Source organism: Quercus lobata, chromosome 11 (assembly GCF_001633185.2).
Source record: "Quercus lobata isolate SW786 chromosome 11, ValleyOak3.0 Primary Assembly, whole genome shotgun sequence".
Classification (NCBI taxonomy): Eukaryota; Viridiplantae; Streptophyta; class Magnoliopsida; order Fagales; family Fagaceae; genus Quercus; species Quercus lobata.
In genome coordinates, this window is record NC_044914.1 from 2836442 (window position 1) to 2863676 (window position 27235).

General features: G+C 36.1%; 1 protein-coding gene and 1 pseudogene across 2 annotated transcripts; both read left to right on the plus strand.

The window, feature by feature from the left end:
- The first annotated feature begins 976 nt into the window (after positions 1-976).
- On the plus strand, positions 977-13853 carry LOC115966260. 2 transcript variants are annotated; one of them, XM_031085513.1, is made up of 11 exons: positions 977-1935; positions 2562-2838; positions 3037-3222; positions 3718-3870; positions 5213-5680; positions 6503-9106; positions 9723-9928; positions 10030-10185; positions 11622-11856; positions 12391-12698; positions 13073-13853. In XM_031085513.1, the coding sequence occupies exons 1-11, from the start codon at positions 1220-1222 to the stop codon at positions 13377-13379; spliced, it is 5616 nt and encodes a 1871-aa protein (XP_030941373.1). In that variant the 5' UTR covers positions 977-1219; the 3' UTR covers positions 13380-13853. The 2 variants fall into 2 exon arrangements, with proteins under 2 accessions (XP_030941373.1, XP_030941374.1); XM_031085514.1 differs by having other exon boundaries at positions 1846-1935; positions 2600-2838.
- A 1020-nt stretch (positions 13854-14873) lies between these two features.
- On the plus strand, positions 14874-19644 carry LOC115969015 (annotated as a pseudogene).
- Positions 19645-27235: the final 7591 nt, after the last annotated feature.

Below are 27235 nucleotides of genomic sequence, written 5' to 3' on the forward strand. Positions count from 1 at the left end.
CTTAAATTGGAGGAAATATTCAATTCTTTTAAAGGATCACCTCAGTAATGTCCAGTGGTTCTCCCATCTAATAATATAATACCATATGTCTAAATTAATAAAGTAGCGTCCTAATCAATAAAATAAATAAATAACCCTCATAGATGAGACCATCACCACCACTTACCCCAATGCTAACAAGTTCCCTGCACCACCAAAAAAAATAATAAAAATAAAAAACAATGCTAAACCACCATCCACCGTCCCCATATTTGGATCCATAGCAGCACAATGGTTGCCCGCCTCATCAAATGTGGACATTTGTTTTTCTAGCTTCAGATTTGTCCTCACTAGATTCGTGCCAGATCGATGAGAGTGAGAGAATGGTATCAAATGACTCAATTCTAAATAGTTGCTTTTGGCTAATTATTATATTTTATATATTTGGATAGTGTGATTTGGATTGTGAATAGGATCTGACTCAATTAATTTGTACAAATGACATTATATTATTGGGTGGAAGGATCATTGGACATTGTTGAGGTTGTCTTTCAAAAGAACCAAATAATATTTTCTTGAATTACATGTGAGTTTCGTGGCTCATGACCATTCTAACTTCAAGCGATCATTGTGCTCGGCAAGACTGCTCTGCCCTAGTGTTGAAACATTGGGAGTTGCCTTCATAAAACTCAGCCAACTTTATATTTCTAAGTATCGTAAATTCGTAATCATCTCCCTCTCCCAACAAGTCCACAGTACCCGGCCTTTTACTCAACATGACTAGTCCCTCCTCACTTGCCTACGATTGTGGCCCATTAATCATTGGGCCTACCTCAAATGTAGCTCATTGCTCATGTGACCCACTAATCCATTCCATTGCCGCTTACCTCTATCTATTATTCAAAAAATATCTATAAACGGCATGCCGTTTAGTACGGGGAAAAAGAAAGCAACAAAAACGCTTCCTTCCAAAACAAAATTGACCGTGAATCGAAGCGTCTCCAATCTCCATCTGTGGCTGACTGGGGTGGGATCCAAAAAATACTCTGCAAAAAATTCTGAGCCATGCACACCTCTTTTTCTGGAGCTTTCGAAATCGCAATCGAAACTCGTTTTGAGTTTCTCTTTTGTCATTATTTATTACTTTCTCACCTCTCATATCTCAATCGCAAACGCACCTCTCATAACCACCAAAAGTGCAATAGCAAAAACAAATTCCCATACACTCACAACAACAATAATGACTCTCGCTGCTGCCTCAACAAATTCCCTCATCCTCTTTTCCAAACGACACTTCCAAGTGCGCGAGTTCCGCGTTTTCCGACGCCGAAGGCTCAAGCAAACGACACGTAGTTCGCTCCGTTGTGCCCAGTTCGAGTTCGAAGACCTCTTCCAATCCCTAGTTTCTCGGTTCCCTTCCGTCAATTCCTTGGAATTCATCGCTCCGGCGCTCGGTTTCGCCGGCGGTTTCGCTCTCCACCGCCACTCCAAGGATCGGCTGAGACATCGAGGCGATTCCGATGTCGGGGAGTGGATTCTCTTCACCAGTCCGATGCCGTTTAGCCGGTTCGTGTTCCTGCGGTGCCCTTCGGTGTCGTTCGCTGGAGGCGAGGATGCGAACGAGAGGCTGGTGAAGGAGGACAGGCATTTCGTGAGGTTGAACAAAGGAAGAATTGTAGTGAGCAATGAAATTGAGAGTTGTAGTTTGGAATTGGAGTTACAGAGAGTTTGTGTGAGTACGGAGGATGGAGGAGTGGTTTCGTTGGATTGGCCGGCGAATTTGGACTTGGAGAAAGAGCATGGATTGGACACCACGTTGTTGCTGATCCCTGGTTCGCCTCAGGGTAGCTTGGACAAGAATGTGAGGTCCTTTGTTGCTGAATCTCTCAACCGCGGTTGTTTTCCGGTCGTCATGAACCCGAGGGGTTGTGCCGGTTCACCTCTCACCACGGCACGGTAAGTACCGATTAAGCTTGTTTTTAAGTGTTTGAAATTTGAATTCATTTCAACTTTGGTATGGTATTTATGTATTTATATGCTTGTGCTAACATTGGAGTTATATCAGTGATGATTCAATAATAATGGAACATAATTGTGGTTGATTTGGTTTTGAAATTGCATGAGGTGAGAATTGGGATATTAAACAAGTAGACGCGGAGTATACTATAGTTACACCCACAATTAAACCCTATAAAGGTTTTTGATAATTTGATAGTTGGGGGAGTGGGGATTTGAATCGTGGACATTTTCGTTGGAAACCCTAGGAAGTATTAGTTGAGTTACAAGGCTGTTGGTGCCACAATTCAACTCTAAAGTTACAATGATCATCAAAATCTAGTAAGTTTGTAGAGGAAAATAACCCTGACGGTGTCATCCATTCAAACAAGATTCTAAAATACTGCAATTTCGGTGGTGTGGGTATGGGAGGAAACCTTGACGGACTTTTACTTCAAAATAGTTGTTGTCAATGGTAAGTCTTAATCAATCTCATGCTCAGGTTCATGGACAGGAGAATTGTCTAATACAGGTTTCTTTTGAATGTGCTGATAGTAGGATCTTCTTTACTATTCTATTTTCTGTAGGTTATTTACGGCTGCTGACAGCGATGATATCTCCACAGCTATACAGTTCATTAATAAGGCAAGGCCATGGACAACATTGATGGCTGTTGGTTGGGAATATGGTGCAAACATGTTGACAAAGTACTTGGCAGAAGCTGGAGAGAATACACCGCTTACAGCTGCCACATGCATAGACAATCCATTTGACTTAGAAGAGGCTACAAGGTCCTCTCCTTATCACATGGTCATTGATCAGAAGCTCACTGGTGGACTGATAGATATTCTAAGATCTAATAAGGTTGGTGATTGCTTTCAATCTTCTATCTATTTTGGTTCAAATGCTTTAAGCCCCTCCATTCTAGCATTGTTTTAATGTTGAACAAACATAATCATTGATGTGGTATGCTTTGAGTTGTGTTGGCCATTTAAGTATAATAACTTATGCTTAATTTTTTAATTGGGAATAACTTATGTTTAATGTCTACTTAACTTCTAGGAACTATTTCAAGGCAAAGCAAAAGGGTTTGACGTGGAGAAGGCTTTATTGGCAAAGTCTGTTCGTGATTTTGAAAAAGCAATATCTATGGTATCTTATGGTTTTGAGGTACTAGAAGACTTTTATTCAAAGTCTAGCACAAGAGACGTGGTTGGGAATGTGAAGATTCCTGTTCTCTTTATACAGGTCAAACTTATCCAACTTTAATGCCATCCTGCTTTAATTTTTATTCAGGATTAGATTAGTCATGTCCTGCATCTGTTTACTGTTTAAAAATCTTCCTGTAGATACCCTGTTTATTTCAACAATTCTTAGCCTTTTTTGGTTAAAAAAAAATCAGTTGAAAGAGATGGTTTACTAAAACTTATTTTGGAGCCATGCTAAAATTTCCCTAGTTTCACTTTAAAAAGAAATAGACAAGAAAGAAAAAAAGGGAGTAAATATTTATTCCAAGAAAATTTTGTAAACTGGTTTCTGTTGGAAACAATGGAGCAATGAGCTACTGTTGTTCAACTCTGTCAGTAATCAAAGTTGCAAAGTCCCTAAGTTTTGATTAAGTGAAATACTTCATTGATTCTTTCATTACATATTCATAATATTGTTTATAGTACAAACCCAAACCCCAACACCCTGTTGGTATGAGAAAAGGTCTAACTAGTTGTAAATCCATCAATTTATCAGAATGATGATGGGACGGTGCCACTATTCTCTATCCCACGCGGCTTGATAGCAGAAAATCCATTTACAAGCCTGCTCTTGTGTTCTTGTATGCCCTCTACTGTTGTTGCAAGTGGCACATCTGTCATATCCTGGTGCCAGCAACTTACGATTGAGGTAATAGCCTTTTTTAGCGTTCCTCTTATCTTTACTGACCAGTTGAAGTCCTGCATATCAGGATTTTGTTTGTTTGGTCTCAGGATTGGGGGGTTTTTGCATTGTACTTTGATTTTTGATTTTCATTCCTCTGTTAGACTTTCTAATTGATTTGCTTGTATTTGTTTTTCAGTACTTTTGTGTTCATCATCGTGAACACAGAGTACTTTTCTCTCCTTTAATAAAATCTTCTTTACTTATCCAAAAAAAAAAAAAAAAAATGAAATTTTTATAACTTCCCTTTGAAATATCGGTTGCTTAAACTTACTTTATTGCTTTATAATCTATATATAACTTTTAAGAACCATGTTGAGGTTAGGCAATAATAAGCATATAGTATATTCTGGATTCTTTGCAATATTTTGTTGTAGTCCGGGTTAAGTGTTTAATATGGGTTGATCATTGAGTTTAATATACTTTTCATGTCTTTAACTTTGACCTTCCTGAAATTCTCACTTATGATTATTTTTTGTATTAACTGAACCTTATCAATCTGTATGTAAAAAAAATTTTGTGCTAAGACCAAGTCTTGTAAAGGGAAATTCTCACTTAATGGGATTCTATGCTGAGGCCAAGTCTTACATAGGCACCCCATTACCTACACTATCATGCTGCTCCATGAATTGTTGGCTTTTTTATGGTAACAACAGTAAAAACCATGCTCTGAAATCATACTCCCCCTTTTCAATATTCAATCTAGATATTGTAGAGTTATGACCATCATGTAAATATGTAATGTTCCAGAAAGTCAAACCTGATTCTTATTTGGTACTCTCATATAGCCTTTATACTATTTTCAGGCCAAAGCATGTACGTAATTAATGCATCTTGGTGATGCCTTTGGGATTAGGGGCCTCCATAGGTAAGGGTTAGTATTTTTTATGAAACATACAGTTATGTTTCTATTGAGCTCTAGCTCAATGGTATGTCATTTCCTTATAAGGGCAATGTGAAGAGTGAGGCCATGGGTTCAAGATCCATTGGATGCATGTGTAATTACTAATAAAGAGAAAAGAATACAGTTAAGTTTTTCCTTTCAATTTTCAACCCTTATTGAATTCACTCCACATGATTTATCAAGAACAAGCTTTTAAGGTTAAATTTTCTGCTATTTCCAACTTATCAATCTTGGCAAATGTGGTGCCCATCTTTGCTAGTGTCTGATACTCTTAATATGATTCTCTGGCTCTCTTGAAGATGTGGTTATTATTATTTATTTATTTTACTAAAACCCCCTGCTGAAAAACTTGGTGGAATTTTACCCTGCATTCTTGCAAATGATATTCTGATGTGGGATGTGCAGTGGCTGACAGCAGTGGAGCTGGGATTTCTGAAGGGCCGCCATCCTCTCCTAAAAGATGTGGACGTTACCATCAACCCTTCAAAAGGCTTAGCTCTTGTGGAAAGCAGATCATCTGATAAGAATGATGAGGTTGATAAGCTCTCAGATCTTACTCAGCCAAATGCTTTGAATGGATACTCTGTGGATCCTATAAAGGGTATGCTTGAAGATGGCGACACTGTTGCTAGTTCATGCTTAAGTTCCAGACGAGATTCCCAAGAAAATTTGGAAGCTGAAGATGCAGGCCTGCAAGAAATAGAAAATGGTGCTTTGCAGCAGATTAGCTCTGTTGATTCAGAATTGATCAAAGAGGAGGAAGTCAGCTCAGTAGATGGTGAAAGAGGTCAAGGGCTACAGACAGCACAAGCGGTTATGAATATGCTTGATATAACCATGCCTGGTACTCTAACAGAAGAAAGAAAACAGAAGGTAAGGCTTAGAATTCCCATTTATATGATATTTTTGCCATGATGTCACTTCTACAATCATATTAATGTTTAATATTGTTATTAATCGCCTCTTTTGACTCTTCCTTTTTATACTTCCTATGTACTAGGTTTGCACTCCTTTTTATTGCACGTTTTGAATGAAATTACTTATTAAAAAAATATCGCCATTAATAATTTCTGTGTGTTCTATGCACTTGCAGCGAACATAGAAATTTTGTAATTTGGCAAAGTTGAGGTTGATATTCAATTATTTGTATTATGTGCATGTGAAGAAAAATTTAGTTAAAATGTATGATTTTTGTATGTCATTTCATGTTGGTCATATATGTGGATTTATAACTTGCGTTAACTACTTATTAATCTAATTTGTAATCTGGATTAACAACATTTTGATTGTCTTTTACATTGTTGTTGTCAATGGTTTTTATTTTTCCTTTTAAGATAATTGCTTGCTGCAAATGCTAATTAGTATTCTTTCCATTTTCATGTTTTCTGGGGATTTGATTCACGTTAATGCTTAAAAGTAGAATGTAAGGCCTTTTGCAGCTAGAGAGGAATATCTGAATTTTTTGATATTTAACCTTTCATCTGGCCTGTGATGATTAGACTCATATTATCTATCTTGGGAGGGAGAATAAAAACCTTTTTAGGAGTCGCATCAATTAAAATTATGTAGAAAATTAATTGTTTTCTAAGACATTTCTACCTGCTACTTGATAGTTGATAGTATGTATTTACTGTCACTTCATTGCTTACCATAATTGTGTGTATTTATTGACATTTATTTTATAATAATGTCCAGGTCTTGACTGCTGTGGATCAAGGAGAAACACTTGTGAAAGCTTTGCAAGATGCTGTGCCAGAAGATGTTCGTGAAAAGCTTACAACTGCTGTAACTGGAATTTTGCATACCCAAGGCACAAACTTAAATTTTAATGGACTTCTTGATGTTTCAACAGGATTGAAGGCCAAGATCCAAGAAAAAGTTGGAATATCAGGTGGAGAAGGTTTAAACACTGACCATCTTTCTTCAGACCAGATAAAAAGGGCTGATGAACTCACAGATAGCTTGAATGACACTCAACCTGGCGTAGACAAACCTACTGGGGATCTAGAATCAGATCCATCTCAATTGACAAGGGGTGATGGAGTTGATATATCTAGTTCAGTCAAGGACACCAGTGAGTCAGGAAATAATGATGAATATGATGAGTCCTCTAAAGAAAAATCTGCTACATATCTTGACAATGGTGAGATTGGATCAGTAACAGATATTAAGCCTACAATTAATGAGAAAAAAGACCAGGATGGTGGAATAGCTCAAATAGAGGAAAAAGAGGAGAATAATAACCGGGAAACTGGAGATTCTTCAACTGACCAAGGCAAGGTGGCATCATCCGGTATAACAGAAGAAGTAACTCCTGGGACCTCCTCTGACACTCAACCTGGCGTAGACAAACCTACTGGGGATCTAGAATCAGATCTATCTCAATTGACAAGGGGTGATGGAGTTGAAAGATCTGGTTCAGTCGAGGACACCAGTGAGTCAGGAAATAACGATGAATATGATGAGTCCTCTAAAGAAAAATCTGCTACATATCTTGACAATGGTGAGATTGGATCAGAAACAGATGTTAAGCCTACAATTAATGAGAAAAATGACCAGGATGGTGGAATAGCTCAAATAGAGGAAAAAGAGGAGAATAATAACCAGGAAACTGGAGATTCTTCAACTGACCAAGGCAAGGTGGCATCATCCAGTATAACAGAAGAAGTAACTCCTGGGACCTCCTCTGATGCTGATGCAATGGGAAATGAAGGTAACGATAATCTGAAGAGAGATAACAAAAGTGTGCAGCCTGTTCAGGATCAAACTAATTCTATTATGTCTGATCCTAGTCCCTCCACCTTCAGTGTATCCCAAGCATTTGATACTCTAACAGGGATGGATGATTCCACCCAAGTGGCTGTGAACAGTGTTTTTGGTGTACTAGAAAATATGATAACTCAATTGGAGGAGGGTTCAGATGATGAAAATGGAGACAAGGACAGGAATGACATTAAGGAGAAGAAAACTGATTCTGGTTCCGACCAACATAGCATCATTGATGACCACAAATTGGATGAGGAAGAAAAAAACGAAAATACACAAAGCATTCGGTCTGATAATTTAGATGCTCCTTTTGTATATAATCACCATGAGAATAGCATTCATTCACAGCATGATACAAGAACTGGAAGGGTAGAGGAGGAAACCACACAAAACCTCAATTCCTCTAATGGGAAAAGTATGGATAGGTCTCAGGGTAGTAAGACTAACATCCATGTTGCTCAGTACAAAAATGAAAAGAAGGATCAATTAGTTGGTAGCAAACTTCTTGCTGATAATCCAGATAAGATTAGACATGTAAATAGTATTCCACTGCACATAACTGCATATCCATATGGGACCTCTTTATACACTGAATATTTACGTAAATATCTTCTTTCAAAGAAGCATACCAAATCACTTGATGTAGATGCAACAACTTCTCTATTGCTTGACTATTTTCCAGAAGAGGGTCAATGGAAGCTGTTGGAGCAACCAGGAAATATTGGAATCTCTACCAGTGATATTGCAACTCATTATGGTGTTGAGAGTCAACTTGAGGCCCGCTCCTGTGCAAAAGCAAAGGACACAAACAACTTTATTGAACCATCATATGTAATATTTGATACGGAAAAGCAACCAGAACCAGTTGCAGAATATGAAACAATGGACCACATGAATGGGAAAGTTGAAATTAGTGATGATAGATTAGAGGAATTGATGCACTTTGTGAAAAATATTGTTATAAATTCTTTGAAGGTTGAAGTTGGCCGTAGGCTAAGTGCAGCTGACATGAAGGAAATAATTCTTGCTAGAGAATTGGAACTTGTGGCAAATGCTGTGTCGTTGGCAGTTGGACATGACAAAGAGCATATTCAGCTTGTGGAAGGTAAACGCAGTATTCAATGTACTTCAGAAAAACTTGGTACTCTCCAGGGAGAGCTTATCATTAGGGCCATTTCATCTGCCGTTAAGGACACAAGTTACTTGAGAAAAGTACTCCCAATTGGTGTTATTATAGGATCTAGCTTAGCTGCCTTGAGGAAATCTTTCAATGTAGCTACAGTGCACGATAATAGAAAGAGAGAAGTTCTGACCACACATGTTCAAGCCAAAAAATCCGGGGAAAAAACTCATGGTAAGGTCAGTGTGGTAGAGACTGATCGAATGCCTTTCAATAAGTCTGGTCATAGTACTAATTTTGACACTTCAGTAACCAGAGAAGGGGGAAAAGATAAAAATTCTAGCAACAATACTGTCATGGTTGGTGCTGTTACAGCTGCCCTAGGGGCGTCTGCTTTATTGGTGAAGCAGCAGGTAGTAGTTTGTCTCTTTTGATGCTTTTCATATTGTTCTTTGTGTATGAATTGGACACCATTGGTTAGAGTGACCCGAGGATTTTCACTTTTAGGTATGCTCTAACTATCTTTCTAGATCTAGGTGGTATGCCTGCTATGTGAATCTTGCTTGCAGTTTGTGCTTCAGTCCCATAAAATTTAAACATGTCTGTTTAGCTCAACAATAATACATCACTAATGTTTATTATGATTGGTAAGTGCTTGTAATATTCTCAAGAAATACATTGGCTGGTTTGATTTTACACTGCCTAGTGCTTCCCTTTCTCTTTGTGATTTCCTCATGTCCACATATTGAATAATCTAACCGCTGAAGAGGATATCCACTTTGCACTGAAAATAGTATCTGCACTTTCTCCCTTGTTCTCCTCCTTTAGTGTGACTTGCAGTAAATATCTTCTACTAAGCCTCTCTGTTTGTTCTTGTTATTTGTTTTTTTTTTTTTTTTTTTTTTTTTTTTTTTTTTTTTTTTTTTACCTTTTCAATGTTAATGTTCTGGCTATCTTTAGAAGATAATCAGCTAAAATTTTTCTTTTTATTTGTGCATTCTTCATGCTTTTTGGTCTATATGAACACAGGATTTTTACAAAGGCAATGAAAATTCTGGAACTTTATCAAAGTCCTCCAATGTCAAAGGTAATCATCAGAGGGAGCCTGACAAGCTTGAGGAGGCAGTATCTGAAAATGACCAAAATAACATAGTCACAAGCCTTGCTGAGAAAGCCATGTCAGTTGCTGGTCCTGTGGTACCTATGAAAGAAGATGGTGGAGTGGATCAAGAAAGGTCTTGACATACAGTAACACCTATATTTATTTTGTGGATTTATCTTTTCTTGTTTTACTTTTACTAAGTTAGCTGTTTTCTTTCCTACATGCATGAAACAGGCTGGTTGCATTGTTGGCAGATTTGGGTCAAAAAGGTGGCTTGTTGAAGCTATTTGGCAAACTGGCGTTGTTATGGGGTGGTATACGTGGTGCAGTGAGTTTGACTAATAGGCTTCTTTTGTTTCTTCGTCTAGGTGAACGTCCCTTATTCCAGAGGTAATTTAAATTGCTTAATGTCACAGTCCTCCATCTCTCTATTCAATCAAAGAATATTGCTTTAGATAAACCAATGCCTTTTGAATGTCAATAGTAAATTTCTTACAATATTTTGGAAGATTTGAATCTGTCTGTGATAATTTTATTCACACATGTACTTTGAAGTCTGTCAATTTTGGCAGAGGGCCTGACTACTTTGTGATAGTCCTTGTAATGTGTGGTCTTTTTCATCCTTCAGAAGAAATGTTTTTCCTAGTCAAGTTATAGAGTTAGTTATAATATTATGTAGATGGGAGAGGTTCATTGTCAAGAGCCTTGTAGCTCAGTGGCATAGCTTGCCCTCCTTCATTAGGAGAACCAGGGTTCAAATCCCCCTCCCCCATTGTTGTAACTATCAGATTATCAAAAAATGATGTAGATGGGAGGTTCAGTATCTGAGTAGTAATTATACATATAGTAGTGTAACTTGTCTTATCTCTTGCTCTTGTTATATGATTAAAAGCTTGATTCAGCTGTGCCTTTCCAACACGGCCATGCAAAATTGACTCTTTCTGATTTTATCTTTTTATCTGAGCTTTTCCACCACTGTGGTAGTTTGTTGATCTGTTTTAGGTAATAAAGTTTGCTCTTTTTCAAAAGAAGATATGGCTAGGTGGAGATGGTGGTGAGACATAATCATGTGCCCAATTCAATGATTTAGTTGGGCTTTGTTAAATGTATTGAAATAGAATGGAATAATGGGTCGTTATTTAGGGAATTTAGGAAGGACATTTATCTCATCTGATAGTGGTGTATGTATTGTGATCATAGATCTGAGATTGGGATACAATTTTAAAGTACTTATAACTATCATGGTTTTTTTTTTTTTTTTTTTTTTTTTTTCCTGAAGCACATGTTCCCTCCCATAGATGCATCCACATTAGCCATGGCCTGCACTTTGTCATGTTTTGCAAACTTGAATGTCTGCTCTTGTGACACTAGTGTAAATGGATAATTTACAAATTGAAACGAGTGCCCTCATTGTTTAAAATTAAAGATTTGTTGAGTCATAGTGCCTAAACCAGGCTAGTATTATATTATTTGACAAAGGCATTATAACAAATGTTGCTTATTTTTTCCTTCACTTATGAATAGCTACTTAACAACCGAATCAACTTTTACAACCTATTTCTAAAGCTGAACTGTGTATATGTTTGATATTACATATATCACTTGATTTCTTGAAGATCCGAAAGGCTGAACTTCTTTATATATCTATTAGATGCTCCATAAATTGCATGATTCTTGATTTCATTGGAATTTTTTAGTGGCTGTTTTGGTTCTTTAGTCCACATCACTTCTTGTGAACTTGTTTTTTGCTTTAGTTGAATTTGTAATCTACTAATCTGTGCTCATTATTTATTCATCAACTGTACTATCCTGGTTTCCTTCCTCAGGATTCTTGGGTTTGTTGGCATGGTGCTTGTTTTATGGTCACCGGTAGTCATTCCGTTGCTCCCTACACTAATGCAGAGCTGGATGACAAATACTCCCTCTAGAATAGCTGAGCTTGTTTGCGTTATTGGCCTCTACACTGCTACAACAATACTAGTTATGTTATGGGGCAGAAGAATTCGTGGGTATGAGGATGCACTTCAGCAATACGGGTTGGATTTGACATCATCGCAAAAGGTATTTATTCGAGCTCCAAACAGTCTGGAAAAGTAGATGTAGGTTCATTGGCTTGTTAAGTGAACATGTTATATTGAGTTATGTCTATTTGGTACACGTTTATATTTGTTTTGTGCCAAAAAACAACTGTTCTTAGCTGTCTAAGTGGTTCTGGAAAGACCTAGCTTGATGATAGGGATTTAGCGTCATACAGATCTAGGATACTCAACTGACTGGAGAGAGAGTGTATTATCATTTATCAACCTTAAATTTCTTATGTTTCCTGATTTTACACTGCTCCATTTGATTAAGAAAATTCTCTTTATCTCCATCTCTCTCTCTCTCACTCACACATAAGCGTGCAATCATTTTGTGATTTGAATTCTGCCTTCATTCTTTTTTATTTTGGATGATTCAATCAGATGTAAATGCACTTGCCTTTCATCTTTCTTTCATTCAATATCCTGTTAAAGTTTATGGTCTTTGAGTTGAGTGTACACTCTGGTGTTGCAAATCTTGTACAGAATGTGTTAATATTGAGCACCTTGCTTGCAGATACAAAATTTTTTGAAGGGCTTGATTGGTGGAGTCATGCTTGTCTTATCAATACATACTGCAAATGCACTAATTGGTTGTGTGTCTCTCTCTTGGCCTCCTACTCCATCTCATTTGGATGCCATGACACATTTCAAAGTATATGGGCGGGTGCTTATGCTGGCTGGTCAAGGAATTGTAACAGCAACTGGTGTTGCAATTGTGGAAGAATTGGTTTTCAGGTCATGGTTGCCTAAAGAAATTGAAGTGGATCTTGGATATCATCAAGGAATTATAATCTCGGGGCTTGCATTTGCCTTATTCCAGAGGTACATTCTTGACTTGCTGAATGACATCCTTGCTTGGCTGCTTAAGCATTTTGCGTTTTCTTTCTTTTCTTTGCCTCTGTGCATGTGTGTGTGTTTCTTTTGCTACAATCACATGTAATTCAATTATTGGTATGAAGAATCTTAAGATTCTTATCTAGATATTGACTTAATCCTTGTCCCCTTTAACTTTCTTCATTTTTTTCCGTCATATTTCCTATATCTGGATATCGGTGAAATAACTTTGAAGAGTTTTTGCTTCTATTTTTCCCTAACAGGCATGAGATTGGATTTTCTGTTTTGGAGAGCTATGGTTCTCCCTCTGCTGACCATATGTGGTCAAAATTTAATAGTCCTTTATTTGAATGGGATTTCAGGTCTCCACAGGTTATACCCGGGCTATGGCTTTTATCTTTGGGTTTGGCAGGTGCTTATCAAAGAAGCGGAGGCAGTCTCTCCATTCCAATTGGGTTACGTGCAGGAATAATGGCTTCAAGTTTTGTTTTACAAAAGGGTGGCTTTTTAACCTACAAGTCTAACTTTCCTCTTTGGGTAACTGGGGCTCACCCATTCCAACCATTTAGTGGCGTGGTTGGTTTTGCATTTGCTCTAGCAATGGCAACAGTTCTCTATCCAACACAGCCTCCACGAAATAAGAAATTGCAGAGGACCCTTCGGGAATGACGGAAGGTCTCTTGGTGAAGATTTTTATATTGCTCGAATGTTGATGCCTTTGTGGTCTGCAATGGAGAAAGTAAAAAGAGTTGGGGAAGAGACCTGAAGAAATTGAAAGTTCAATGCCCTGTTCCCAGTGATGTTTCTAATGCTATATGCACAACCAGAGGTTTTGAATGTGGTGTACAGTCGGTAAATCCCAAAAATGAAAACTCAGAGACAAATTTTTAAGTAGGAAACCGATGTTTCAGCCTACACAAGTTTTGTTATCCTCACCCCCACCCCCCCACCGCCCCCACAAAAAAAAAATCCCTCCCTCTTTTTTTCCCTCTTGAATGCATCAAATTGCGATAAGGGTTTCTCTCTTGTTTATACCCCAGAAAAGTGTACAGTATATGAAACAGATGGTTACAGATAACTTTAAGCTGAGATTGTCACATACACAAGAATTCCAAAAATCAAATGTAAGATGAATTTTGTCCCTGGATGTTATGTGCTTCAAGTGTCCATTAATGGGTCTCACTTTTTGTCATGCTGCATCCAAGTGTGCAGTCTGTTTTTTTTTTTTTTTTTTTTTTTTTTTTTTTGCGTATGGATAATTCAATAGTTATCACGGAAGATGAGGAATTTAAATCCTAGATATTTCCATTGGAATACCAACAAGTGTTAATTGTCATACAAGACTTTTGACAAGTGTGTATAATTGTACACTACAAACACATAAAAAGAACACAATGCATTGCAATAGGTCGAATGAGGTAGTTTTTATTTGTACACACATTGGTGGATAATCCTAATTGCTTTTTGCATTCAATAACTCTAGAAACAACACTTTTCAAAAATTATTTCACCATGTGCTTTTTACATTTAATAACTCTAGAGACAACATTGTTTAAAAATTATTTCACCACGGTTAGAGGTGGGTTCAATTGAGAATCAATAAAAATTTGCTCACTTAATTGTTGCGAAAATTGGTGTATTTGTTCTTGCATTTATTATTATTTTATTTAGGACAAAATATAAAATTGACCTTATAAATTTCACATTTTGTCATTTCAATACTAACCAAAACCATGCATTTTGAATTGCCAATGTGCTACAGTGGAATGCTTGTGGGGTGTGGGGGGTAAGGGTTGGGATTCAAGTCTCCAAGAGAGAGTTTCATACACATATATATTTAGATTAGGTTAGAATAGAAATTCTATCTTGTAAAAAAAAAAAAAAAAACCATGCATTTTGAAAGTATATATATATATATATATATAGATTTTACTAATGTGTGCCACACAATAGTATACTATTTTGGAAAAAAGTTTTATTGAGAATTGAAAAAATTTTGATAACTTTTTCAATTTCCGATAAAATTTTTTCTAAAATATATAATATATATATTTTTTAATTTCTTAATAATAAAAAAAACTGAAAAACATTAATTAAAAAAAAAAAAAAAGAAAAAAAAAGGGGGAACGACGTCATTCTCCCGCCCACAGAAAAACAAAACAAAACAATTCCCCACCCGCCGATTAACTGAGAAAACAAAACATACTCTTGCCTCAAATGAAACCGATAAACTGAGAACGCAGAGAGGTTAATGTCCTTTATCCATCGATGTCGATACTCTCTCTCTTTCCCCGCTGTCAGTAGCAATAGCAGTAGCCTTCCCAAAGCCACCGCCACCACCACCACCTCCTTCAATTCAAATTCAAATTCAATCTCAACTCTCCTCAGAGCTTGCAAGACCTCTCTCCACCTCCACCAACTTCACGCCCACATCATCCGTAAAAGCCTCGAGCAAGACCACTTTCTCATCACCCTTTTCATCTCCCTCTCCCTCTCCACTCTTTCCTATTCCACTTCCGTCTTCAACCGCGTTCGCAGACCCAGTACGTTCCTCTGCTCTCATTTCATCCATATTGTTTCACTCTTTATTTGCATGAAGAGAGAGAGTGGTGTGCCTGACTGCTACACCTACCCGTCAATCATTAAAGCGTGTTCCACCCAGTGTGAGGTTAGCCTAGGGAGTGCCCTTCATGGGTCAGCATTGAGGTGCGGGGTTGAAGGGGATCTCTTTGTCAGGACTAGTTTGATTGACTTCTATGGGAAATGTAAACATGTTTTCAGTGCTCGTGAGCTGTTCGATGATATGTCTGACAGAAATGTGGTTTCATGGACGGCTATGGTTGTTGGGTATATATCTGTTGGAGATTTAGAAGAGGCAAAGAGGTTGTTCAATGAAATGCCGCAGAGGAATGTGGCATCCTGGAATGCTATCATTTGTGGCCTTGTGAAACTGGGTGACTTGAAGGGTGCGAGAAGGATGTTTGATGAAATGCCCGAGAGGAATGTGGTTTTGTATAGTACCATGATTGATGGGTATGCAAAGGCAGGTGATATGGCGTCTGTGAGGTTTCTGTTTGAGCAGGTGCCTCAAAGGGAGATTTTTGTGTGGTCCGCATTGATATCGGGTTATGCTCAAAGTGGTCAGCCTAACGAAGCGGTGAAAGCTTTCCTTGAAATGGATTCAAGGGATGTAAAGCCTGATGAGTTTGTTATGGTGAGCTTGATGTCTGCTTCTTCTCAAATTGGTAATTTGGAATTGGCTATATGGGTTGACTCTTATGTGAGCCGGAGCACAATGGATACTCAACAAATGTAGCTGCGGCTCTTGTTGACATGAATGCCAAGTGTGGAAACATGGAGCGAGCAACGAAGTTGTTTGAAGAGATGCCCAAAAAGGACCTAATCTCGTATTGTTCCATGATACAAGGGTTGTCAAATCATGGGCATGGGAACAAAGCTGTTGACCTTTTCAATAAGATGATAAATGAAGGGATGGTTCCAGATGAGGTGGCCTTCACCATCATCTTGTCAGCATGTAGTCATGCCGGATTTGTTGAAGAGGGTTGGCACTATTTTGAAAGGATGAGATATGAGTACTCTTTACTTCCTTCTCTTGATCACCATGCTTGTATGGTTGATCTTCTTAGCAGGCAGGAAGATTGAAAGAAGCTTATGAGCTTCTAAACTCAATGCCTGTGGAGCCACATGCTGGTGCTTGGGGTGCACTTCTTGGGGCCTGTAAGTTGCATTGCAATATTGAATTAGGGGAGGTTATTGCTGCTCGCCTTCTTGAGCTTGAGCCACATAATGCTGGTAATTATATGTCTTTGTCCAACATCAATGCAGCAGCAGATTGGTGGTCGGATGTTTCTCTTGTGAGGGAAAAGATGAAGGAAAGAGGAGTAAGGAAAATAACTGGTCACAGTTGCATTAATTCATGAGAATTAGTTTCATATATGACTGATTCACCATTCATCAATACCATGATTTTGAGGCTGCACATTGGTGTGAAGTGCTGATCCTATTGGAAGAGCCTTTCCATCAATTAAATAAAGAAAAAAGAAGTGCAAGGGCTGATTGATTTCAAAGTCCTGTTATCCCAACCACAAAGAATTGCAGCAGCAGTTTTCTGCCAGAAAAAAACTGAAATCCTCCTCTCCTGTGGTCACTAGGAGAAACTGCACATGGATTGTTTAATGGTTCTGTATGTGTTGCTGCTTTATAACACGATCACAAATGAGCTGGTTGGTTTCAATTAGACTCCAATCTGTGCCATTCCAGATTTGGTCCAGTAAGTATCAACTAAACATTAACTACTGTAATGAATGTGTAAAATTTTTACTCTTTTATTTTGTGACCAGGAAGAGGTTTTTGATGTGGCTTTCTGTTAGCACTGCTAACTTGTAGTTGAGCACATTATAGCAATTGGTCGGTCCAGTGATTTTGTTGTGGTCCCTACTTGCTGTTTTAACCAATAAATATTTATCGATGAAATTGTTAGTATGTGGAACTTGATTTTTCTACAGGGTAAGTGTTGGCCCACCCTTTCATGACTTAAGATTTTAAGACTAATCGTAACCACTTCTTACATGAATCAGTTAAGTGATTGGACTGATTTTATTATGACATGATTTCTTCTGGTGTTACTGGATGGCATATGACTGATCACTCAACTGGTGGTCTGTTTTGCAGGTCTTGGACATGTTTCTTTGTACTCATTTGTTGATGAATTCAATTTGACATGGTTCCTTTGGCTTTCAGTTCAGCGGTTTACTCTGTAGATTGACCACTCCCTGCCACTAAAATGAAACAGTAATAGGTTAAGAGTTTTTAGTTGTCTAATAAGCCAATATCGTGGGAATACCAAACTACTCTATTAAAAGAAGTACTGTAGCATATTTTTGACTTTGAAATGAGATTTCTTTCTGCTTTGGGGAGAAAGAAAGAAAACTTTCATAGATATGTAGACTGTATGTGACTTCTTGTTTCTGTTTTGTCCATGTGTTGTTTCTTTGTAATGTACCTATACCTCATGTATATTCAACCCAATGAAGCCTTTAAATTGTAATCCTTGTATCTCAAAGTAATTTATAAATTGTAAGCTTTCTACTGAGTTAAGCCATATCACATTTGTCGATTTCATAGGTGGATGAAGGTTCAGCTGCTATTTAAGACCATGAATCACAATAGTATCTTAATAAAGTGGGGCCACTAGAGGAGTCAGTCATATTATGCTACCGTCTCTTAAGTACATATTTTTTTGACTGATGAATCAGAATGCAAAAGTTTATCTTCTAGTGAGTGTTCATTTTCACATCCATCGCCTTTCATTTGAACAAAATCTTTTAGTTCTCCTACTCATACCTGAGCATCTACTGTCCAGCCTCAAAAGCATTTTTTGAAATCTGGATCAAATAGTTCTCTGTCTCCTAGTTCTTATGTCCAAAATTCTAAGATCACATTTTCATGTTCATCCATGTTCTGATCGAGCTTATACCAGTCTTCTTCTTTAAGCTCTGAAATCCATTGGAAGCTTGGAAATCTCCCATCTCTTCCACGTCCTCCATCCTTCAACCAGTCTATTTCTGCACATGATTCAGAAGCTCCATTGGTTTTTAGTGGGGATTTAGACAATCTGTATGATGAGAAGCATTCAGAGGTTCATATGAAAGGCTTTCTTAATTTTTCTGGAGATGCTTCTAAAATCTGATAGCCTTCACAGTGTAAGTTGTGCAAGCAACAGTTTTTACAAAGCAACTGGAGCTACAGTTTTTGTCTGATGAACTTGACATAGCTATCACTGACCATGCAGAAAATCTGAGGTTGAAGTAAGTATCTTGCGACTGTCACTAGTTACATTCTGATTAAATGTATATATGCTGACTAAAGTACCATGTAGAGGGTAAGGATGGTAGTACATGGTGCTGAATCGAATATGACTTGATTATTCAAACAATTTAACTTCTGGCATTATCACCAAAGTTTTATTACAACTCAAAAGAACAGAACAAATGAGATATGGACCTTCCTTTTGAGTCAAATATAAAATCTTGGGCAGGTTGTCAACATGCCTGATGGGGCTGAGGTTTTTTTTAGTGGTATTTTTATGTTTTTAGTATGTGAAAAAATTTGCAATCTTATCAACTGTTATGAAATCTTTGAAAGTCCTATTGTCTTTCTGTTGCGTGTAGGTCTGATTTGTTTGATCTGAAATGTAGAGGCTACTCCAAAGGGCGTATTGAAGCATATGCATGTTGAAGGTTTGACCATCTATCAAGTGAAAAGCCACTTACATTTACTTACATATATCTACTGAATTAAGTGTATATTTTCAATCAGTTACCATTCATATTAAGCCTGTTTTGTTTCAGAAATTATAAACCATATCAGTATAAACATCTCATTTATTCATTTTTAGCAGCTTATGTTGTCAATGAGCTGTAGCTCAAATGACCCCTTCCCCTCTAAGAATAGAAAGAGGGTGATATTGAGGGTTCAAGACCTCATCAGGTGCATGTGTAACTTATACTTAAAGGAGAATAAAAGTTTTAGAAGCTTGCATCCTATTTCACTAGCAAAACTCTTTGGAGCAATACCTGCAATTATAGCATTATGATATATATTATTCATGTCTGGACTCTGGACCCACTTTTGTTCAACTTATATTGCCTCTGTATATTTCCTTCTACTTGTGATTCACTAGATATGTCCATGTGCTAGACAATTGCTCCTTTACCATGTAACACACCTTTTATTTTTTACAGGTAAGAAAATATTTATTGTAAAAAGACTACTTCATGCAAAAATACACAAAGAGGTCAAAAAAGATACAATGGAAATCAAAAAAATTATGTACAAATAAGAATAGAATCTATAAACATTGGGAGGGATTCACTTTACCATATAACACACTTGGTTTCCATTTTCCATAAGTTAAATAGCTTTATTTATTCTATTGTCGAGCATGAAGGCTAAAATTCAGAGGGAAGCCTTATTGCTTTTAATCTCATTTCCACCTCATATGATACCTTGGTGTGATAGAAGACTCACATGTGAAGGGGGAGATTTGTTTAAATATTTACATGTGAGTGATTATTGGTTAAGTAGTCAAATCCCACATCGGATGGTAGTGAAAAGAATGAATAGTTAATGTAACATTGTTGGACTTAAACCCATTGACTTAAACTTGCAAGTTAAGGTGATATCCCAACATGGGTGTGTCAAATCCTCAGTCCTCACATAGAGGTTTCCAGGTATTAATTTCCAACTCTCACAGACCTGATATCTCAGCATCAACAATAATAATAAACATAAACTAAGGTTTTAGGTTTTTTTTTTTTAATTTTACTTTCCATGTTGAACTTCAGTTTTCTCCAAATTGTGGGAGTTCTCTTGCAAATGTAGTTCCTTTTGAATTGATGTTTCTGCTGCTAGATTTCAAAGAATGTGATATATATATATATTATATTCCTTATCCTTGACTATGACACTTGTTCATATTTCTGTACTAGTGTCAATGACATGTTTCTTGTGAACTTTTTTTTTCTTGGAGGAAACTTTATGTTCCTTGTCTAGGAACATAAACTTACATGCTGATGTCTGGAAGTGGTGATATGTTTTGAGAATTTGTGGATTAGAGTTGTTCTCTCTCTCTCTCTCTCTCTCTCTCTCTGGTGCCATACCTGTCCAGGAGAATGTAAAAGTCAACAGCTTTTTAAGATAGACCTATTTGGCAATCTGCTTGATCCATACTCACCGAAAATTTGGATTGTGCATCCAAATATATATTGACTGTTGGTATCAATGTTGCTACAGTAATTTACATACTGGCATGATTCCAAAATCAGCCAATAAAAGCAGAAAACTGCATTTGAATATGGCAATTAAACTTTCTTTTGCAGATAGTTTACTTTTGTCATGTACTTTTTTCAGAGAAGGCTTCTAGCTCTGAAGGAAATAAAGCCACTTCAACTAGCAATGAAAGTGATGAATGTATAATAGGTTCAATACTGTTTTGATTTTTGTTTCCTAATATATATATATATATATATATATATATATATATTGTTTTTTGATGTCGTGTGTAGTATATATATTTTACTGTTTTCTTATGTTGGAAAAAAAAAATGAAATTTTCTATTTATCCTATGAATCTGTGATAGGTGGTGCATTCAAATTTCTGAGGCTCTGCACACGCAAATAGAAACAGCTGCATGAACAGATTGAGGTTTGATTATGCTTTTTTAGAAATCTGGCATTGTGGTTTTTGACATCCAACAATTCATAGTTGCACTGTCTTGTCAAGCCTTGTAGCTCAACTAGAGTGTCCGTGACATTCAAGATTCAAATCTCCCCTCCCCCATTGTAACTAATGAATTATAAAAAAAAAACAAAAAAAAACTATCTTTTGGTTTCTTTCATAATTAATCTTATACTTAAGTTTTTGGTCCTATCCCACTCTCTGCTCTCCATTACTTAATCTTGTAAGTTGATCTTTTCCCATTTGTTTGCCTGCCTTTATTCTCTATTATTTGTCTTATTTCTCCTTTTCTTATGGAGAGAGAGAGAGAAGTAGTTTTTCATCTCTCGTATGTTTTAACAATTTGATGGTGTTTATAGTTGGGATTTGACTTTTTTTTTGGGGGGGGGGGGGGATTTATAAAACATACACACACATAAAAAGCCAATCATGCAAACATTAAGTGATATTTTAATGCAAAAAAAAAAAACCTAAAAATAGATAGCATATTTGTATTGGTTTTATCTATATAGTTGTTTACATATGAAAACCTATTTTCTTTTTCTTTTTCTTTTTTAAATCAAATTCTATTTGTAAAATTTATGATTTACAAGGATTTTTTTGAAACTAAATAGAACCCTTACGTAAATTAGTTCTATTTTGGTTAATATATATCAAACTTAAGAAACTTGAGAAGATCTAATTAAGCTTTATTAGGAAAGTGGCTGTGGAGATACGGGACCGAGAATGAGCATCTTTGGAGGAGGGTTATTGAGGCTAAATATGGAAATGAATCAGGGGTTTGTTCTCATTCTGTAGAGGGTCCCTACAGTGTAAACCTTTGGAAATTCATACGACGGGGTTGGTTGATTTTTTTCAGGTTCCTTCAATTTGATGTGAGGGATGGCACTAAAGTGAAGTTTTGGCATGATGTATGGTGTGGTGATTGCCCACTTAAGTTGGCTTTCCCGGAGTTATATAGTATCAGTCATCGTAAAGAATCCTCAATAGATGATGTTCTACACTTTTCTAATGGGTGTCCTATTGGGATGTTTGATTCTCTAGATTGGTCCAAGATTGAGAGCTGGAGCCTTTGGTTGCTTTTATGGATCTTATTTATTCCAACCCTGTTAGAGGGGAGGGGATGGATAGACCCTGTTGGAGACCCACCAAGAATAGGGGTTTTGAGGTTTGTAGTTATTACTCCCTAACCGCATCTAATAGCATGTCATTCCCACATGCCAAGAATTGCAGTGACTATGCAGATAATGGACTTCTAGTTTTGCTTTTAGAATTAGAATCTACTTGGACGAACTATTTCAATGTAATTTTTCTTGTGAATGAATTATTGATCCTCATTTTAAATGATATAGAGAAAATTAGCTTTGAATTAAAGGTGGATGTAATACAATCATAATATTGTTCTTTATAAATATTAGATAATGGTGATTTTTTCGTGCATTGTATTTATAAAATGTTCAATTTGTAATAATAACTTTAAAACTATATCATGAATGTATTTGCAGCTGACAATTTAAAATTTAATCTGAAAATAATATCAAAATATAGAGTTCAGTAATTGTTCCTTGTTTACGCAAAACTAGTCAGAAGAAGAACCAATTATTACGTGAGGAAATCAATTAAAGAAAAAACAGAAGAAGCAAATTATACACATTTTTTTTGGGCCCCTGGCCCCCCTCTGCTCCGCTCTTGTACTAGGCGCTATTCTTTGCTTTGAGGCCTATTTTACTTTGTGGTTAAGGTTATTTGACGTATTATTCATTAAGATGGTTGCTTTAATATTACTTCTTTCCACTTTTTTGTTCCTTACCTTCCTTTCTCTCGGGCATATACTTGGCAAGTCAGTATTTCTGCAAAGACATACAACAAAACAGGCTTAATATGAATGGTAACTGATTGAAAATATACACTTAATTCAGCAGATATATGTAAGTACCTGTAAGTGGCTTTTCACATGATAGATGGTCAAATCTTCAACATGCATTTGCTTCAATACGCCCTTTGGAGTAGCCTCTACATTTCAAATCAAACAAATCAGGCCTACACACAATAGAGGGACAATTTCAAGGATTTCATAACAGTTGATAAGATTGCAAATATTTTCACATACTAAAAACTTAACAATACCACTAAAAAAAAAAACCTCAGCCCCGTCAGGCATGTTGACAGCCTGCACAAAACATGCATGGAGTGGCATAACCTTCAGCGTGGCTGACCAGGGAGATGAGTTACTTTGAAAGATCATCAAGAGTTGGCACCACGGAGTGAACTTTGATTACATGTCAATCCTATGGCTGGTTTTGTTGGTGCTTGTGGTGTTTCATGAATTTCCTACATACTGCACAAATAATTCCCCCCACCCCAAGATTTTATATTTGACTCAAAAGGAAAGACCATATCTCATTCATTCTGTTCTTTTGAATTGTAACGAAAGTTTGGTGATAATGCCAGAAGTTAATTTGTTCGAATAATCAAGAGATGTTCAATTCAGCACCATGTACATGGTACTTTAGTCAGCATATATACATTTAATCAAAATGTAACTAGTGACAGTTGCAAGATACTTCAAGCCTCGGATTTTCTCCATGGTCAGTGATAGCTATGTCAAGTTCACCAGACAGAAACTGTAGCTCCAGTTGCTCTGTAAAAACTGTCATTGATGCTTGAGTGGTGTCGATAATTTGTATAATCACAATTTGCTTCTCTCTGGTGTATGAATAATCCTTCATGCGTACATGATTCTTTTAAAGGTGCTGATTTGCAGGGCTAGCCCAATACAATTTGAGGCCTAAGACGAAAATTATAAATGGCATTTTTTAGATTTAAATATCAGTTAAATAATATTTAGTTTATTAACTATATCAATTTATTTATTGTTCTATATTATTTTATATTTACAATATATTATTCTCATGTTTTTAATATGATTAATTCACTTGAGAGATACTATGGATACTACAGATTTTACTGCATAGGTCCTACAAGCTGATAAGTCACTAATTAAGAAAAATTGATTCAAACATTCATTCATTTATTATGTTATTAAGTGACACATCATATTTTTGCCACATAAGTTTGTATATTTTTTTTGGTAGTAAAATTTTGGTAACTATTTTTCAATAATTTAATGGTGTGATGATTTGGATATATTTTTTGGGGAAAATACTAAAATTACTTCAAATTTTACTACAAAAGGTACCAGTAATAAAATATATAGTATTTCTTATATCACTCAATTTGTTGTCTTCTTGAAAAGGAAGAGCAATATGTATCTCAAATTTTTTTTTTTTAATTTAAAAAAACAGTAAATGTATTTTTACATATTTTACCATTTGGGGGCCTTTGTCTATTAAGGGGAAGGCCATGGCCTAAGTAGTGGCCTTTATGATTTTACACACTACAATGAGAGATCTTTAATATTAATTCAAGACACTAATAAAAATATTTTTAGGTAAGGGGGATTCAAATCCAAAACTTTAGCTATTCAATTAATGGAAACCCACCACACTGGTAAGAGCTGCGATGTGCGCTGACCAACACAACTTATGGACCATGCTTTCGAATTCTGGCCATCATCTACCCTTCCAGTCATGCATTGGTACATTTAAAAACAATCACAATTATATGTGTGTATATGTGTGTGTGTGTGTGTGTGTGTGTGTGTGTGAGATTTAAAATCTAATTAGATCTAGACTATTCAGTTTTGTACCCAATAATTTACTTGCCACAAAATATAATTGAATTTAGAATCTTTGACTTTTGCACCTAATAGATAATTTAGAATCTGTAAAGTATGTGAGGCCATTCAGAGAGAGAGAACCCTAGATAGGCTTTCTACAACACACACACACACCCACACCCATCTTTTAGAGAGAGAGCTACTCATCCTTAGTGAGAAATCATTTTAGCCTCTTCTCCTTCCCTTTCCCATTGTCATACCTTGAGAAAAGATTTGTACCCAAATACAACCCACACCCTTTTAGAGTGTAGAGAGTGTTTTAGAGCTTGGGAAGCTTTGGGAATTTGCCAAAAGAAGCTGGTGAGGCTTGGCAGATGCAATCAGGTGTATTGCGGGATTTGGAAAGTTAGAGAAGACATGACTCTGAGAAGTCCGTTGGTAGCAGGAGCTTAGAGGGCTCAAGTACATTGGGTAGACTAGGTTTGGAGGGTCTTTTGTTATTTGTGTACTCCAACTTTATTTTCTAATTGATCGATTATCGCTTGGAGGACGGCAGAGAGATTTTTCGCCAAGTTCTTCGGTTTCCTATTCGATAACACGTCTCAGTGTTATCTTGTGTTTGCATCCTTCTTCCCAACTCTTTAAGCTCTCATTTTATTGTTGGTATTTGTTAAATATGGCTTAGAGTAGTTTTATCGGTTGTTTACGCATATTTACTCTTATTCCATACTTAGTTCAAGTTAGAGCAAAAGCAATTGAGCCGTATTTTTTAATTGGGGGTCTAAACAAGCTCTTGTGTTTTTACACAAATCCGAGCTTTTAGAATCTAAATTGAAGTCTAATTTTGCGCCACAAAATATAATTTAGATGCATAATATAATTCCTATATATAAAATTTAAGTACTATTGATAGTCATTTTTATATTTTATTAACTCTTTAAAAAAAATTGTAAAGATATTATTAGGTATAAAATGTAAATTGTCAATATTTAAAATTAAAAAAAAAAAATTATTATGAAGCACATTTTTTTTTACGATTCATTTATTCTAGACTCTTTGGTTTTTGTACATAATAACTCATTTTGATGAATATTTATGATGTAGTCCCACATTTGATTCTAAAATTAAGAAATAAAACTCTTTAAGAATAAATAATTTAGGACACATGGCGCAAAATTGGAACTTTAATTTGGAATTTTAATTTGAGTTTTTCTGAACTTCACCTATTATTATATATATATATATATATATATAGATATATAGATTAGCTTGTAATCCCATGCATATGCATGGATATATTTAAAATATATACATTAAGATGCATAGTATACATTAAGATACATTGTTCAACGTATGGACTACATGACTGGTGTGCTCGCATTCCCATTTCTAGTCCTCTACGTGAAGTATATGGTCATAACAAGAACAAATATTAGAACAATGTTAACAATCTTCCAAAGTATTTGAGGAATCTGCATGAGCATTTTGATGGCAAAAATAAAGTATGATATGAATGTATTTCTTTTTTGGTATTGCAATACCAAAAAAGAAATACATTCATATCAGAATTTTGTTGCAATTGCAATTGCAACAAAATTGACTTTTCTATTTTGTTGCAATTGCAACAAAATAAAACAATTGCAATTGCAATGTACATAAACTGGCTTTTCTATTTGTATTGCAGGCTGCATTGCACTCAAATGTCGACAAAGATATGAATAGCTTGTTTCCAGAATTTTGTTCAAAATTGCTTAATGCAATCCTCTGTGGGCTTCATAACTATCCTTATTCTTTGCAGATTTCTTCTTATATATACAACATCTATTTATCTTTTTGCCTATCATATCTTTTTCGTATTATTGTTTATAATTAGCTATGTATGTTGTTACTATTTTCTTAATCACAAAAGTAATTTGTTTAAATATATCTAACATAAGGAATATGGTAGCTAAGCTGGTGAAGACCTATTTTAAAAAACAAATTGGGAGCAAGGGTAGTTATGTTGGTTTCATGCCAGACAGCTTCAAGCTGTTCTTTTCTGCCATTTTCACTCAGTATGCAATTTTAGATCATTCAAATATGCAACTTATGCATTCAATATTTTACAGTTCTGACGATCGCATGAGATTTCTAAACGTTGTCATTGACCTAAAGGCAAGAGGTCGAAAATTTTTCTATTGTAATACCTATCTACATTGTTCAACGTATGGACTACATGACTGGTGTGCTCGCATTCCCATTTCTGGTCCTCTACGTGAAGTATATGATCATGACAGGAACAATTATCAGAACAATGTTAATAGTCTTCCAGAGTATTTGAGGAATCTGCATGAGCATTTTCATGGCAAAAATAGAGTATGATATGAATGTATTTCTTTTTTGGTATTGCAATACCTAAAAAGAAATACGTTCATATTAAAATTTGTAATTGCAACAAAACTGACTTTTCTATTTTGTTGCAATTGCAATGTATATTAATTGACTTTTCTATTTGTATTGCAGGCTGTAGTGCACTTAGATGTCGACAAAGATATGAATAGCTTGTTTCCATAATTTTGTTCAAAATTGCTTAATGCAATCCTCCGT

What these genes read in the sequence shown, in the direction of transcription:
- LOC115966260 (XM_031085513.1), top strand. Translation starts at nt 1,220, where the DNA reads ATGACTCTCGCTGCTGCCTCAACAAATTCCCTCATCCTCTTTTCCAAA. An exon ending in ATTTGACATCATCGCAAAAG is followed by an intron (nt 11,857 to 12,390) that starts GTATTTATTCGA and finishes CCTTGCTTGCAG; the next exon opens with ATACAAAATTTTTTGAAGGG. An exon ending in GCATTTGCCTTATTCCAGAG is followed by an intron (nt 12,699 to 13,072) that starts GTACATTCTTGA and finishes ATGGGATTTCAG; the next exon opens with GTCTCCACAGGTTATACCCG.